The following is a 17,350-nucleotide window of genomic DNA, read 5'->3' on the forward strand; positions in this document are numbered from 1 at the left end:
AAGAAACATGAACGGGTGCGGAAACCAAATTCAAGTAGACTGTGACACTTCTTCCTCTTCCCCTTCCTCTTCCCTTCCTGAATTAACAGATACCTGGAAAATCAGCTAGTAGCTTTGGGTGATGGACATTTTTTGATATGTTACTCGCATTTGATAGGCTGGGAAATATTTATTCCTACCCCACAAGCTTAATGTTGTAAGCCGCCCTGAGTCTAAGGAGAAGGGTGGCATAAAAATCAAATAAATCAAATAAATTTAATTTCATTTATTTGATTTATATGCTGCCCAATCCCGTAGGACTCAGCCCAGACACATTTCAAGTCTTGTGCCTGTTTTCACCTTTCCACAAAATCCCAATGGTCTGCTCATGGTTACAATAATCTCTTTCAGACCTTTTCTCTGGGTCTGAAAATAATACACTTGTGGTGTATTATAGGCCTTAACCTATGACCATAATTGAACCTGGAATTACTGTCATATTTTATGCTGAATATGTAAGTGAGTCACCATATGACCATGACAAATTTTATGACCTTTCTTATGGTGATCATTATGAAAACAAAATTTAACCAACAAGTTTTTTTGTTTTTGTTTTTTTGCTATTTTTTAGCTTTTAATATGGTTGTTAATATGGCCCTCTCTTAGTGTGAACCAGATGCAAAAGTGATACACTAATCTCTGAGGTAGGGTGGGTACACTACTCTCATCTAAGATTGCTTAAACCATATTTAAATGTGGCAGGCAACACCTGTGAAACTACTAAAACTGCTCCCTATTACTAAATGTGCAACCAAAAAAGTTTAACTAATGAAACAATGAGCAGTGCAATGATCTACAGTTGTTGCTACCATAACAAGAAAAATCATTATTTAACATTTCCTTCCTTCCTTCCTTCCTTCCTTCCTTCCTTCCTTCCTTCCTTCCTTCTTCGGTCCCACCCTCCCTTTTCCCTTCCTCTACTTTTGAGTCAGCCTTGATGCCTAACCTGGACAAGTCCTTGTAGTTTTCTTGATAAGATTTTAGAAATGGTATGCCATTACTTGTCAGAGTTCAACAGACAATACCTGGCTCAAATCACCCAGCTAATTTTGTACCTGAGGTGGGACTAGAATTTAAAGTCTCCCAGTTTCTAGCCTAATGGCAGAAACTACACTAAAACTAGACTACTATGTCTGTCTGCCTATCTAATTTCTATGTCTTCCCAGATTTTGATTCTTGCCCTGTCAACTACTTCACCTGAAATATAATATGAATACTGAAACTGTTCATTATCAGCTATGTTTATTTCAGATTTGATTAATAATAGAGGGTAGCCCCTTCATTATAGGCAATAAGGGTTGAAATGCTGTCACCAAAAAGTAATATTAAACTTTCACAGAACAGACCAAATAGTGGGATTATCTCATTTTTATTTAAGCCTAAAAATCAACACACCTGCCAAACTTCTGGGTCACTCTTTGGGCTTTTACCTAAAGCTAAAAAACATAATAATCAACAGATCTACCAATCTTCTGATCCGATTCCAATATGGTGGCACAATGGTGAAACAACCAATGTCCTCCTGATTTGGGAAAACAGCATATGGCAAAGAATTTATTAATTAATCTATACTTTATAACTTTGTCCTTCTGGTAGACAACAGTAGACTCATTACTATTTTTCCTTATTGTAAAAGTGCATCCACAACCATTTTAATTTGATTTTCCATTTAGTTTTATCAGGATAAGCAGACAAAATTATTCCAGATGATTCAAGAAGTTTAAAGTTATTTTTTAATTAAAATTATTGTTCAGTTGATATATTTATTTAGAAAACACATATGACCACCTGTCTTATGCATGATAATCCTAGGCAATTTGCAGCAAAAATATATAAAACAAAAATAAATACAACTCACAAAACTCCACAAACAATATAATATCCCAACATAACCCTATTATAACATAATCATATTACGTATGCTGGCTTCACTTCCATTCTGGCCCAATGCCTTCACAACCCTCTGGAATCCTAACAATGTTGGAGTCTCTTAATTTCAGTGGAGACGCTATTTCAAAAGGCCAGGACTACCACAAAGAAGGCACACCTCCAAAATCCCACCAGATAATAATATTTAAGGGAAGGGGCCTGAAGATGCTCACCTTATGGGATCTGATTGGATGGGAAGATACCTTCACAGAAAAGCAGTTCCATAAATAACTTCACCCCATGTCATATAGCGCTTTAAAGGTGATAAACAGGTGTATCGGGAAAGCAACTAAAAGCCAGCGCAACCTATGTAGCAGTGGTGTAACACAGGTGAAATATGTAGCACATAGAACTTTGCATGCTGTTGCATGAAGCACAAATTCTAGGTAATTTTCAAGGAAGAGCCATGAAGAATATGTTAAACAATTAAGAGAAGAAGTAATTAACCCAGGTACCAGCAAATCTCCCAGCTGTAAAAAAGGGTACAAATGACACTGCAAAGTCCTTCCCTAGACATGACTTCCAACTGTTCCCACAGAAGGACCATGAGTCCAGGAGACCCAAATTACACACCAACTTGGTTAGAGAGTGCTTCCTCATCTAATATGCATATCACCAGGCCCTCAAGCGTAGAGAAAAGCCCAAAGGCTGTATGTTCTGCCAAGGCTGAGTTAAAACTGGTTTCTCCCCAGGCAGGCACTGGACAGATAAGTGAATGGCACCACTTGCTCAGCATGAGGTATATAATTGTAATATCATTCACATACAAATGACACTATCTTCCAGTCTGTAACCATTTCCAATTTTTAATAGTTGAATTTATCCATCATTTACCTTCACTTCCACATGAGCCATCAGAACAGCAAAGTTGGTTAAGTGATTACAGGAACATGTTGTGTGTGTCTTGTTGGTTGTGAGGAGCCGACAACCTTGAGTTGACCAGTATCCTGTCATTGTGCGTTTAGAATAACTCCAGAATGAACAATTGGGGTTGAAATTTTCTTCTGACTGCTATTGGGAAGAAATAAATAGATGAAAAAAATACTAAATTGAACCGTCTCTGTTCTCCTAGTCATTAGCAGCAAAGGGTGATGAACATCACAAAAACACTGCTCTTCTCATTTTAAAAATTACCCCTCCCCCAATTATTTGATTTGTTTAGAGCTAAAGTCATCTCTGCAGAATTTTTTCATTCCTACTACAAAACAATTATAAACTCCAAGTGCTTTATGAAGATAATATATCTTTAAGTAGCTCAGATAACTTCTGTGGAGGAGGATTGGCTTTGCTTGAAAAGTATCATATATTGTGGGATGGGGAGGAAGTAAACACTTTGTATGATGTTTTTAGGAATAATGAAAAATAATCCATCCCAAAATATGAGGCTTCCTGCCCGGGAAGCATTCCTCACCTTAATGTGTCTGACAGTGAACACAACAGGATCAGCCAAGTAAACCTTATTGCTGAACTCCTTATTAATCGCTGCTGTGATGATGGGAGAATTCACTATGACAGAATGATTAGTAGACATGGCTTCCATCCCTAATTTCATGCTGGCGTTCTCTGTGGACAGATAGGGGCCCAGATTGTTGTACAGGACAAAGGCCACTCTGATTTCACCTGGAACAGAAAATTTGGTAATTGATTAAATCAGTTCCCAGAATTTCTAACCCATTATCTTTTGTTTTATATCAGAAAGCATTCTCTTAATGGAGTTTTAAAAAGTTGTAGAACTGCTTGCCGGATTAGTGGTACAGCAACCTACTAATGTGAGCAAAGTGAGCCAGGCACTGTCCATATTCTTATTTTCGTATAATATTCTTTTGGAACAGTTCAGGAGACTTGGAGCAGAATTTTTTCCTCTCCCTTGGATATGTACTACCTCATTCTAGACCCATAAGAGTTTATCTATAACCGTGATCAATGGACCTTAGCACCACATCTTTGTGTAAAGAGGTCTTGCTGATAACTTTTTCAGCAAGATTCCTCAAAAAAGGGGAAGGATGGAGATAGAACAAAAATAGTGCCTACCATTCAGTGCAATAATGGTTTCTTGAAGAGAGGGCAGATCACCCATTTTTAAAGCACAGATTAGACCATTTCCTTCAAGGACTAACTTGAAGGAGCACAATCAACTAACCATACATCATCTGCCCAGAGTCCTATTGGAGTTGGATGGCAGATGAATCCAATTAAATAAATAAATAATAAATAAATCTCCTTGGAGGCCTTGACCAATCAGGAGAGACATGGGTCCAATGCATATTGATTCTTGGGATCAATCGGTTCAGACTTTCCCCAAATAACAAGCCAGACTTGTCTCAATCAGTTTGACAGGTCTGACATAGCTGAAGTCCAGCTCAGAGCAAATCCAAGCAATATTGTTTGACAGCTGCTCAAATAGCTGGCCTTGTTCCTAAGGTGGTCTTGAACCCCAGGGCACCTCTGATTCTGGATGCAAGGAAGGCAAATTGAAAGCAATATAAGTTAAAAAAAACCTCAACTGTAAGTGTAGCAACAGAATCATGGTATTCTGATTATACACCAAGATACCTGGTATAGCAATTCCACCTGATTCCTAAAGCCTACTACACAAACAGGACTATGGTTATCTGCACAGCAGTACCTCTTGAAGCCATCACTCTCCCAAACGACTACAGCTACTTCACTTCCCTTGCCCATGGAGTTGTAGCTGGGTAGTTTGATTTCCAAGATGGGACTATCTTCTGTGCTCAGGCTGATCTGTTATTTATTCCAACCCAGCCCTCTCATGTACAATATATCTCAGATGGGAAAGAACTTATTACAGGCTGGCCTGGCATTTAACAGTAGCAGCTGCTGCTAGAGACCAGGGCAACTAAGGAACCAGAGACTTTGTTCTGGTGATTCAGCCATTGCACATTGTCTGCATGGTTCAATAAAGCACTTTGACTTACTTTAATAATGAGCTATAGCTGGTAAGATGGTGAAAGTGCTATGATTTAAACTTAAAAGAAAATATTTCTCCACTTGTAAAAGTAACAGTGAAGAGCTGAGCTTACCATTTCGACCGTTCTGTTTCAATGTGTTTGCTGACAGCTGGATGGTGCTGCCAAAGCCAGTATTCTGTGGAAATTTAAGATCTTCCAGGTTTCCATCTGTGCTTAGCCTTGCAACTTCCAGCTCTATTAGTATGAAAAATGGAATGTGTGTAAATGCAATGTATTGATAATGAATGATAGGACAAGAGGAGAAAGAATAGTTTGTTCGAATCAGTATGTCTTAAATGGAGGTGGTTTTTTTGGAGGGGGTGTTCTGCTGACTTTGAATAGGCTAAGGTGTTATATAATTCTCTTTCTTCCCAGCACTTGATTTGGCTGTTTTTAGCTGAATAAACAGGCATCAAAGCACCCTGCAGAGCAAAGCAAAGTACTGGAGATGATTTGTAAAATGATAAGGGCTGATGCCAAACCCATGCTCATCATTCCTAGAGACTTTCACACACACAAAAATTCTATTTTGTTCTTCATTTACCAAAACAGTAGGGAGCATGAAGGGCTCGCCAAACATTACCTTTCAACTTTTTTTTTCATTGCAAATTGGACATCGGAAAATTGGCTGGAAGAAGGAAGTTAATCCCTAGCAAGAATCTCACACCCCGAAACATAACCATGGATGCAGTGACAGCCAAAAGAGAAAAAAAAGTAGTAATATTCTTTCTCTTAGCTGCTTAGCCGGCAAATAAACACCAACTTTTGCAAGGCAGAGAGAATTAATTGAATAAGCTTATATTCAGGTTCTATGATACAGGAATTTCCTTGCATATAAAGCTCAATGTGGCAATATCTTTTATATTTCTGAATCTTAACCAACACAGAAGTTGTCTTTTTGGCATGACAGAAAGATATTCCTGTATCTGCATACTTCTCCAAAGGATAAAATATGCTTCGAAATGAGCTTAATTTTATAAACACCATAGAAATTATAATTTATCATTTCAGCCTTAAATACAAGCAAAATAACCAAACAATGCATATCAAAATTCATAGTTTCCATGACAAGGCAACATTTTGTTACAAAATAGAAATTATATTTCCATGTATTTCAAATATTCAATAACATTCCTTTTACATCTGGGAAACTCTTCATTTGATCTGGCAAAATGGAGGTTCTTAATTTTATCCCAATCAATAAAAATCAACATTCAAATTTTTGTACTGTTTTGCACTGCCACCAACATTCTCTTTGGGGCAGAAGAGGCTATTTCCATCTATGTCTTGTTTTATTAGTGAATTAATCTGACCGCAGGCTGATTGCTTGCAAAAATATGAAAACTGGAACTTGCATAGTTACAGTTACCCAAACTGCAAGCCTCTAACACATTGATAATGGCCATAATACATAGCACATAATTGGTGAATATCTAACTAACATTAGAAAAACCTTTTCCTCTGAACAGACATGAGAATGGATTAAGAATAGTGATGGGCGAACCGAACCCGCACAATTCGGGTCCGTACCGAATTTTGCAGTGTTCGGTATGCCGAACACGAACCTGAAATTTTTTGAAACTTCGGGCAAAGTTCAAGGTCGCGTTCGGCGTTCGGAGCTTTGATGTCACCGTCAGGATGCTAAGGACACCAAGGTGATCACTTCCTGGATTCCATGGAATCCAGGAAGTGATCACCTTGGCGTTCTTAGCAACCTGACGGTGATGTCAAGGCTCCGCCCCCAGAATCTTTTCGTGGGAGGGATTCCCCATCTCCTTCAAAGGGAGATCTTCACGTAAAAATAAACATTGTTATTTTTACGAAAAAGAACGCCGTAGCGGTACTGCAAGCAAAGGGCAGTCCTTTCACGTAAATTTTTTTTGTTCAGAGACATTAATGAAATTTCCTTCTGAATGGCAAAAAATGTGTAAAATGTGAAAATGAACGCTTTTGTACATGATAGAGCTCCTAAATAAGTCCTGTCCATAGAGGATTGGGGTTTTCCTTAAGTCACTCTAAATATCAGCGTTGAAGGCCCGTTGTATCATCAAATTTGGATCAGAAAAAATTATCCCACAAGATAAAGATGGCCAAAGAATTGCCGAAAAAAAGAGAAAAGGGAAAAAAAAAAAAAAGAAAAAGAAGGAAATTTTATGGCAATATTTCAAGTAGCAACTGCACATGATAACTAGGCTGGATTCCAGTTTCAGAAAGGAATATGATACAGAATGGGACCCTTGCCACAAACACTCAAAATGTTTGATTGAATAACATCACTAGAGCTTGCATTGGAATAGAAAAAGCACCTATGTATATATAACAGGTGGCTAATGATCTTGGCTCTGTTGATTTCCATTGCAGCTGGAATATGGTTATTGCTGTGGCAGTTAGCAATATGCAGAATTGCGTTTGAGAGATTATATGCCCTAGAAGTAACATCACTTTGCTGATGATTCCAGGTTATCATGGTTTGGAAGGATGTTTAAAAACCCTTACTTGAAACATTCTGAAGCTTTTGATTTTCCAGGAAAGACAGATATAACATATATTTTGGAGAAGTTGTCGACTTCAATGCAATAATGGACAAGAGTACAGAGGGTCCATCTCAAGCCCATATACACTAAATTGGGTTGCTCCACTGTCCACTTATAAAAATCTGAGTGTAGGACGTTGTGAAGGTTCTTGGAAGCTCTGTTTTATAGATCCCTGTTTTACTCTACAGTGATCCCTCGAGTTTCGCGATCTCGATCTTCGCGAAACGCTATATCGCGATTTTTAAAAAAATATTAATTTAAAAAAAAAAACCACTTCCGGGTTTGGCTTCGGGAGTCAGCTGGGAAGCGGCGCGGCTTTTTTAAAAGGTCGCAGCCGGCCTGGGGGGCTTCCCAGCACCCCCCCGAACCCCCAACCTGGGTCTTCCCGGCCGCCCACGCAAAGGGGAAACCCCGGCTCCTCGGTGATGCCCGCCGCTCGCCCGCCCGCAAGAGGGGGAAGACCCAGGGAAGGTTCCTTCGGCCGCCCAGCAGCTGATCTGCTCGGTAGCGCAGCAGCAGCGAGGAACCGAATCGGGGTTTCCCCTTTGCGTGGGCGGCGGGGAACGCAAACTCCACCATCTACGCATGCGCGACCATAGAAAAAAGGGCACGCATGCGCAGATAGTGTTTTTACTTCCGCAACCCTACATCGCGAAAAATCGATTATCGCGAGGGGTCTTGGAACGGAACCCTCGTGATAATAGAGGGATCACTGTATTTTTATTTGTTTTAATTGTTCATTGCCTTGCATTATGTATATGGGATGGGCACACATTTACATTTATTAAATAGACAAGCCAAAATAGGTGTATTGCTGAGCATGTCTGGTAGTAGGGAAAGTGAGGTTTTATCAAAATCTAGAATAATGAACAAATATAAGAATTATGAAATAGCCCCCCCCCCCCAAAAATGTAACCTTGCAGAACTACCTCTTTATGAATGCACGTTATAAGTAGCCTAAAGAAATGACCCCCATGCCCTGGGCTGCAACCCATTACCAGGCCAGGCCTATTCAAAATTAGGCTGCACAAGTGGCTGGACTACTGAGGGATGGCCTATTTGAAAATGGCCATGCATGGCCCAATTCCCTTTCTCTCTCCGCCCCAAGTTGGGCAGCAAGTCACAAAGGTTGGGGACTGTTGCACAGTGAATTTAATTCCACTGTATTTAATTTCATAATTGACAAAAAAGGGCATAAATAGAAGAAACAGCTAGCTTCTCCCACAGCCTGATTCTACAATATTGAATAAGAACTATATTTAAATTAAAACATTATAGAGCCTCCTCTGCTTATTCTTCTACCACAATATTATCCTGTACCATCCAGCAGATGGGATAGAATTAATTTGATCCTTCTTGTCTCCTTTTTTAAAAAATATCATGATTGTTCTACTTCAGGTGCCATTGATCAGGAAAGAAGATTTTCTTATTACTGAAAAGGGCGGCCATGACTGGGAACAAAACAGTCCATATTTTTTGGACAAGCACTTGACTACAACTTGAGGATAGGTTGACAATGTGATGTGATTGGAAAAAACAGAAATGAAATTTTAAAATCAAATGAAGAACAAGGCCTCAATCATGGAAATGCCTTGACTTTATTTTGTAATAGATCCAACATGGAACCAACAAGATTTGGCGGTGGTGGGAATATACAATAGTTATCTTCAAATATCTGTAAAGATGTCATTGAAGAAAGTCAATGGGTATGAGTTATTAAAAAGTAGGTTTTGATTAAATGATAGGGGAGGAAAAATCTTTTAAAATTTAATAATTGAAAAGATGTTGAATTTCCCCTCATCAAATATGTCGAAGTAGAGAGCCTAAACAGCTGTCCTTTAACTTGGATTCTTGTGTGGAGCAGAGAGTTAGAATGATGGGCCATTCCATCACTCAATTATATATATTTTAAAATTATATGGTATGTATCTTATACAAAATTCAGTACAGATGGATATATGTTTGAATGCACTTTTATTAGGAATGAATAATTAACTAATCAGAATCTTCCTGATTAGTTAATTGATTGATTTATTGATTAAATCCTAGAAAGTAGCTAATTCTAGATATTGAAACAGAAAAATCTGGCACCTGGTACCTTCCCCCACCCCCGAGCATTGGAATAAGGTTAACAAGGAGACCATCAGCATATTTTTTTCTATTTCATCTCTTTTAACTTGGCATCTAGCAATTATAGCATTTATGTTTAATGCTTGGAACATGAGTCACCTGAGACCAAATTATTAGGCCATGCAGTCTGAGGGAATTGTTTCAGATACAATGGGTTAAAGAGCTCAACTGAACTCTGCCACTTCATTGTATTTTAACAATCCATGATGAAAACATTAGTGGCCTCCATTACTGTCCCAGAAACTAATGGCCTCAATGATTCAGTCTGTACCCACAGAATAGCTGATTGTGGCTAGTGGAATGCCATATTTCTGCAAATATAAGCATACAATTGACAGTTGGCCCGAAATGTAGCATAATTAACACTTCTAGATTCAAAATCCCAAGATATGTTATGAGACAGCTAAGTTCATTTTTAAATAATATCTGCTGAAATCTCCTAAGTATGGTTCCATTCCATGTCTGGCATTAAAACCAAAACTCATTTACAAAATCCTCTACCAAATGACATCTTTGTTGAAATATCATTTATCAAAGATTCTTTTAAATATGTTATTTCAGTCTCCTCATCTTAATCAACATGGTAAAAAGTACCTCAGTAGAGAAGGGGGACATCAATTTTCTTTTAGAAATAATTTTGGTACTTATAAAATGGAGATATAGATAATCTGGGCAATTGCAGTTAGCTAAGGTGTTTAGTAGCAATACTCTGTAACATATTGTCTTTGCTTGATGTTTTGGAGTACAGTGGTATCTTGGTTAACAACCGCAATCCGTTCTGGAAGGTTGGTTGTTAACCGAAATGGTCGTTATCTGAAACAATTTTTCCCATAGGAAATAATGGAAATGGATTTAATTGGTTCCCAGCCTTTATTTCTTATGGGGAAAATTGAAAATTGAGAATTTTTTTCTCCCCCCCACACCCATTGCCCCTCTCCTTACCTCTTTACCTCTTGCCTCTCTGCCTTTGTCACCTCGCCAAGGGAGCAGCAAAGCGTCCCTTCGGCTATGACGAGGCAGGCACTGAGTTTGCTGTTCCTGGTGGTGACTTCTCTTTGAGGACACCGGTGGTTTCTTTTCAGGGAGAGAGGAAGAAACGCGCCAGCGCCAGCGGGCCTGTGGGGTGTGCAGGCTGGTGGGAAGAACCAGCGAAGGAGGAGCGAGCAACTCACGGTGGGGCTTCGCTGAGGCAGCGGTGGCGGTGACTGTTCAGGACTGCCAGGGCTCTGCAGCCATGGCTAGACCGCCTCCCACCTGCCTGCCCGCCTTGTCCCGGGCGCGGTTTTCTTCGCCTCGGTCTCTGAAAATCTTAACGAAGAGGATGAAGCTGCCGCCACCGCCCTGCTCAAAGAAGAGCCTGTCCCTCTCACTGCTGGTGCCCCGGGAGGGTCAGGCCACCCTCAAGCCACCCCAGTATCTTTGGACGCCCATCAAAATCAAGCACTGCAGCTACTCAGACACGGAGTGCCTCCAGCACCGCCAGATCGAGAGGGCAGACACCATGGACACCAGCGACCGTCCCGGCCTGAAGAAGTCACACATGTGCTGGCCCTCTTCGTTCCATGGGACCACCGCCACCAGCGGCCACAGCCACAGGGGCAAGTGATGGGTTCCTAGCACTTTGTAACATTTCAAATAATAACCAAAAATTTCTGTTCAGTATCCGAATGTTTGTTCGGTATCCGAAGCAATTTTTTGCTGAAATTTTTGGTTTTTATCCAAAAGGTACACTAACCAAGGCGTTCGTTAATCGAGGTACTACTGTACTATTTCCATCTTATCAGGTTACTACAACGATGCTGTCTCCGGTGTAAATCAGTTAGTGCAAAACATCAGTGGGCCTCAATTTATGATGGGTATATTCCATTATCCATAGGTTGATTCTTTTTATCTCGTACTTCAAATACCCTTGTGTTCTCCTTTCCTTTATTCAACCATCCTCATGAAGGAACACAGTGGATCTCACATTCCTACAAATGCTTTTGCAAAGAGGAGGGAGGCCTGAAGGAAGAAAAGTTTTGCCATTGGCTGCATATGCCTCCCCCTTATCATTAATTCCACTAGTCTAGTGTAATTAGCATTAATGGAGATAATAGTAGTGGTGGGGAGGCCTATAATGTGGGAGGGGAGAGGAAACAGCTTTGCCAGAAAAAAGACAGGATGCTTTTCTGCTATGTGGCCCAGTCTGTTCTCCTTTCCTACCCCAACATCTTCAACTCTGGAGATCTTTGAAGGTTAAATGAGCAATTGGTGATGGGGTGGGAAAGAGCATGTGGAACCAAGTGGGCTTGCAAAACAGGCCAAATGCTTGTGTGAGAAATAGGCAGGGAGCATATTGCACCATCTCTGTGGTCAGTCGTAAGGGTAAATGACTGCAGTGGTGCTGCAATATACAAACTTCAGGACCGGGTCATTAATGTTTTTGGCAGAGAGGGTGTCATAACTTTGAACCATCCCTAAGTGACTGTCCTAACTTGAAGACTATCTGTATTAAAGAGGTGTCTGAAAGTCTAAGCAATATTATTTGATCATTGGGTGCATATATTGCCTTACTTTATCCTTTCTGGTTTTGGAAGCAAGCAACGCTATGACTTTTCTATCTTGTGTAATAAATAACACGATCTTTTTAGCAAAGATCTAGTCCATTTTCTGCACCGCTGTCTAAGTTGTTAATGTGTCTTTGATTCATTTAATTTTTCACTGTATTAAGATTTCCCTTATTCATGCTTCTTACTTTCCATGTACTCACTGTAATTTTTTCTATGCAGATTTAATTTTCCTACGTAGTAACATCATTAAGTAGTGCAATACTGCAATTTCTGAATGCATCAGTACATGTGTAACAGATAGGATAGAAACAATAAACCATTGTGTCACAATCTAAAGTATTGTGTCATTCATTCATTCATTCATTCATTCATTCATTCATTCATTCATTCATTCATTCATTCATTCATTCATTCACTGTTTAACTCCCAGAACAAGAGAATTGGAAGGGATCTTGGAGGGCTTCTAGTCCAATCCCCTGCTCAAGCAGGAAACCCTATATCCTTTCAGACAAATGGTTGTCCAATCACTTCATAAAACCGCCAGGGTAGAGAACCCACAACTTCTGGAGGTAAGTCGTTCCACTGATTAATTTCCATTAGGAAATTTCTCCTTAGTTCTAGATTGCTTCTCCCCTTGATTAGCTTCCATCCATTGTTTCTTGTCCTGCCTTCAGGTTCTTTGGAGAATAGATTTACCCTCTTTTCTTTGTGGTAGGCCCTTAGATATTGGAACACTGTTATCATGTCATCCCTAGACCTTATTTTCATTAAAACAGACATAACCCAATTCGTGCAACCATGTATGTTTTAGCTTCCAGTCCCCTAATCATCTTTCTTGCTCTTCTCTACACTCTTTGTAGAATCTCAACATCTTTTTAATATCTTGGTAACCAAAACAGGATATAATATTCCAAGTGTGCTCTTACCACAGTATTATAAAACAGTACTAATGCTTCACATGATCTTGATTCTATCCCTCTATTAATGCAGCCCAGGACTGCATTGACATTTGTATTTTACCTTTCCAATAAATATAATTTCCAAAGAATCTATGAACTGTATTACTTGGCTGCTTATTGGATATGCCTTCATTCTTGATAACAGTAAATTGTTAGTCTTCTGAATGAATTCACACCTAATATACTTTGTATCATTATTACCTATGCTAGTTAAATGAAGCAAACAACAAGTATGATTGATGAACATTCTTTTAGAAATGTGCAGAATACTATTGAGAAATGCCAATATTATCTTGCTTCTATAACCCATGAAAATGTGTTTGACATTTTCACTAAGCATGGACTATCATATTTATTTCATTCCAACTAGACTACAACATGTAACACTACCTTCTTAACACTCAGCCCTCCATCCTTCCGAGGTGGGTAAAATGAGGACCCAGATTGTTGGGGCCAATATGCTGACTCTGTAAACCGTTAAAGATTTGTAGAAGTGAGTTCTTCTATATATCTACCACATATAAATAATGGACTAATTGTTCTCAAAAAAACTAACTAACATAGAACTGAAATTTATTTTGCTACTTACGAATGTTGTCTGTGCTCTCCCTCACAATATCAGTCTTAAGGAGGTTATCTGCAAGCACAAAGGCACTTTCTTCCACAGTGTCCAGTAACATGGTAGCTGCCCGCAGCTGATCACGGGCAGGAAGGTCTCTCCATGCATTTAGAGCTTGTGGCTGTAGAAGGTTATTAACTGTTTCAACCATAGCCTGTGAAAGAGGAGAAAAATGGATTTTTGGCAAGCCACTTCCATTCATTAAAAAGAACATAACAAGCAACAGGACCACATTTACCAATGTAACAGACTACTGCTCTCAAATGTTAGTGAAAATTTAAAAATGAACAGTTACATGGGAGCAAAAATAACACCTTCTAAATTAATCAAGAGGCATTTAATAAAATAAAGAGAAATTTTATTTATGATTGTGAACCACCAAGTGTGGAAATTAATACATGTTGCCCACCTTAAAATCTTTACAATATAAATTATAGACAGAGACTTGCATATAAGCTTGCTTACAGTATATGTTAACCTCAATGCACCCCCACTTTTACTTTCAAGTGTAATCCTCATTCTTTATAAATCAAAGCCAACCTTTAAGCTGGGATCAGTCTTTAATTAGCTGTGTGCTTTTATAGTTTAATTCTTAATCCTGGAATCAAAATATACTTTGTGTATATTCAGCTAAAACAAGTAAGAATAATAACTGGTGTAGTAGCTGATGTAGTTCAACAGCATCTACTTGTAAATAAGCTCTTTCTACCTAAGCAGAAAAGAAACTGCCCAAACAGCAGAAGAACAAACGATCAGCTCTTAATTGACAAGATAATTTTGGAAAACTGCAAGAGAAGTAAGACCAACTAGAATGTAGCTTGGCATGATTATGGGCAAAGATATTCGACTCCTCATACATGACTGAATAATCAATGCCTAGAAATAAAAGGAGTCAGGAGAAACATCAGAAGATTTTTTTTTCTTTTTGCAAAGGTCAATGGCACAATGGAAGACACAGTTGCTGATTAATGGTGATAGATTGAGAGAGGCTAACATTAAGAGAGGACACTTTTAAGGGGATCACTATGATCACTATTGTTTGTCATTGCACCGATTCTTCTGTCAACAATACTGAACAAATCAGGCCATGACTATGAAATATCAAAAACATCTGCCATATTATCCTACTTCCTTAGTTTATATGGATGATCTGAAATAAAATTGCTGCTCGATTCAGTCTGTATATCCAATCAAGATATTGCAAGATATTGGAGTTTGGACTTGGCGGATGGGATGTGCCACCCTCAGCACAAACAGGGGGGAAATGGTGAAAACTGAAAGAATCAGGATGTCCTATTGAAATAAAATCAAGAGTCTAGATGAAGAAGACCATTAAAAATATTTGGAAAGTAAAATAAGAAAAAAATACCTGCTTCTGCCAACTCTCCACACTCTAACTCTCCAACCAATAAGGTTGGCCTCCATATTTATTTAGTTCTAAATGTATCAATTTCCTTTCCAGTTTCTCTCAGAGTGCTTAGGTTTATAGAGGTACTATGCACTCATACTAGCAGCATTTTCAAAACAACGTTTTGTCTCTTGGAATAAAAGAATGGCAATGGGAAATATTTTCTTAAACAATTAAGGAAGATTTAATTTAATTTAATTAATTTAATTTTAACAATCACTAAAAACCAAAACTATTTGTAAAATTTCAGCAAATTATCCTTGATATTTTGTATGTATTTTTAAAAGTGGGGATATCTGAATATCATGGACAATAAACCTTTGTGCTTATGTAGCTCATAAGACAATTTTAGCAATCAGCAGTTTATTTTTCATCATGCCAGCCCCTTATCTAGTTATTTTTTAATATTAATATAATCTATAAAAACAGAACAATCAGGACGGACAGGTTGACAGGTAGCTACCATTCACATATAAATTATAGGATTATGTGATAATTGATTTTCAGATCTAACATATAAAAAACGTTGTGCCATTCACTTGTGAAAATGGGAAGAATTGAAATCACCCAAATCATTCACGTATTGCTACAGCATTATCTAAAGAATAAGTTGCTGCAGAAATAATAACTTTGGTTAATGGGATTTTTCTGATCAGATCTTTACTTTCAAACACATTCTACTTTTCAACAAGATTCCCCCCCCCTATTTTTTATTAATGATTCCCTAGAGTAGATAATTACCTATTTTTCTAAAGAGTTGTATGATTTTTTAATAATAATAGTTGTAAAGAGCAGACAAAACAATGATATATTTAATGAGAAAATGGAAAATACCTGGACATAAGCTCTACAAGAACGTTCCCGTTTCTGAAGCTGGTTCCACAAAGATGGCAGTTATGAAAACAGAATTTTAACAAATTAGCATCAGGGAAAACAAAATATATATAAAACAATGATACAAGAATACTTTTTCCTTAATAATATTAGACTTTAAGCTGGGCATCCTACTACTAAACACCAATTACAAAAATTAAGTTTTTAAAATTATTAAGTTAAAGTATAAACATTATAGATTTCCATTCAAATCTTTCTATCCTAAAGATACTTCTTTATTTTTTAGACTGTTTAAGTTAGTTAAAAGTAAGCAACAAAGCAATGTTTATGGTGTATTAAAACCGAGCAAAGATTTAGGACTTAGGATTTCCAGTTAGGGTTCTGCCACAAGGAATGTCCTCTCTTATAACTCAACAGTCTCAGTCAGTCTCTTGGGAAATATAGAACTTCAATCATCAGAATATAATTTAAGAGAACCTGGAATTTTTGCTAATTATGTACCATAATTATTGGTTTTTTAAAAAAAACATAAACTGAACTGCAATATGCTAAACTAGCTTATTTTAGAGAAATTTAAGTAGACCTTATCAAGAATATCTCTATGGAAATAATTTATGAAGAAATAACAAGCTTACAATTCTATTTACTTATTCTCTCTCTCTCACAACATAAAAAACTTAGAAACAGTATAATGAGTGTTGTGGAAATTTAGAAAATTTCTTTAAGTCAGTGCTTATCAATTGTTATCCCCCCCCCCCCCGCCAGGAAGAAGTAAACATTTCACACACCCCTTCTCTCCACTGATGTACATCTTGTGACCCGCTCCACCCGACTTGCCACCCCCAAGTTGCGCCCCACCCTGAGACACGTATGCTACCTGACACTTGTACCAGTACCTCCGTTGCGTTCCTCGGTGTTCCAGGGCATCCCTTTCTAAAAGAAAACATCTTGTGAGTTTGAGAAGTTTGATTGAACTCACGAGACATTTTCTTTTAGAATGGGCTCCCTTGGACACAACGCTGAAGAATGTGATGGAGGCACTGGAACAACTGTCAGGTAGAACGTGCATCCTACTCCCTGCTGCAAAAAAAGCATGTTCCCTGGGGTCTCTGTGCCCCCCTAGGAGGTCCACGCCACTATTTGAGAAGCACTGCTTTAAGTGAATTTAGTTGTGAATATTTGAGTGATCAGAAACAAAGCAACAAAAAGAGCAGAGCTTTTGGAAGTATCTATAAAATATTTATTAAAGCAAATAAATAATTTGGTCATTATTCAAGAGAACCACTAAAATAATCATAGTGGTTCAAAATAATATGTTTCCATAAAAACATTTGAAAAACCCCAAATTTCAAGGTAGATAATTATTCCTTGATCTTGTGG

At 38.3% G+C, this 17,350-nt stretch overlaps 1 protein-coding gene across 5 annotated transcripts in view; it reads right to left on the bottom strand.

The window, feature by feature from the left end:
- Nucleotides 1-17,350, bottom strand: part of ADGRL3 (adhesion G protein-coupled receptor L3) — a 688,180-nt gene that overhangs the window by 204,556 nt on the left and 466,274 nt on the right. For all 5 annotated transcript variants that reach the window (XM_070741950.1, XM_070741951.1, XM_070741955.1 and 2 more), the window contains exons 12-16: nucleotides 15,971-16,009; nucleotides 13,699-13,882; nucleotides 5,010-5,132; nucleotides 3,380-3,588; nucleotides 2,803-2,979 (exon numbers count right to left, since the gene is read on the bottom strand). In XM_070741950.1, coding sequence (XP_070598051.1) covers nucleotides 2,803-2,979; nucleotides 3,380-3,588; nucleotides 5,010-5,132; nucleotides 13,699-13,882; nucleotides 15,971-16,009 — 732 coding nt within the window. The remainder of the gene's footprint in view (nucleotides 1-2,802; nucleotides 2,980-3,379; nucleotides 3,589-5,009; nucleotides 5,133-13,698; nucleotides 13,883-15,970; nucleotides 16,010-17,350) is intronic.

This window comes from Erythrolamprus reginae, chromosome 2 (genome assembly GCF_031021105.1).
Source record: "Erythrolamprus reginae isolate rEryReg1 chromosome 2, rEryReg1.hap1, whole genome shotgun sequence".
Taxonomy (NCBI): domain Eukaryota; kingdom Metazoa; phylum Chordata; class Lepidosauria; order Squamata; family Dipsadidae; genus Erythrolamprus; species Erythrolamprus reginae.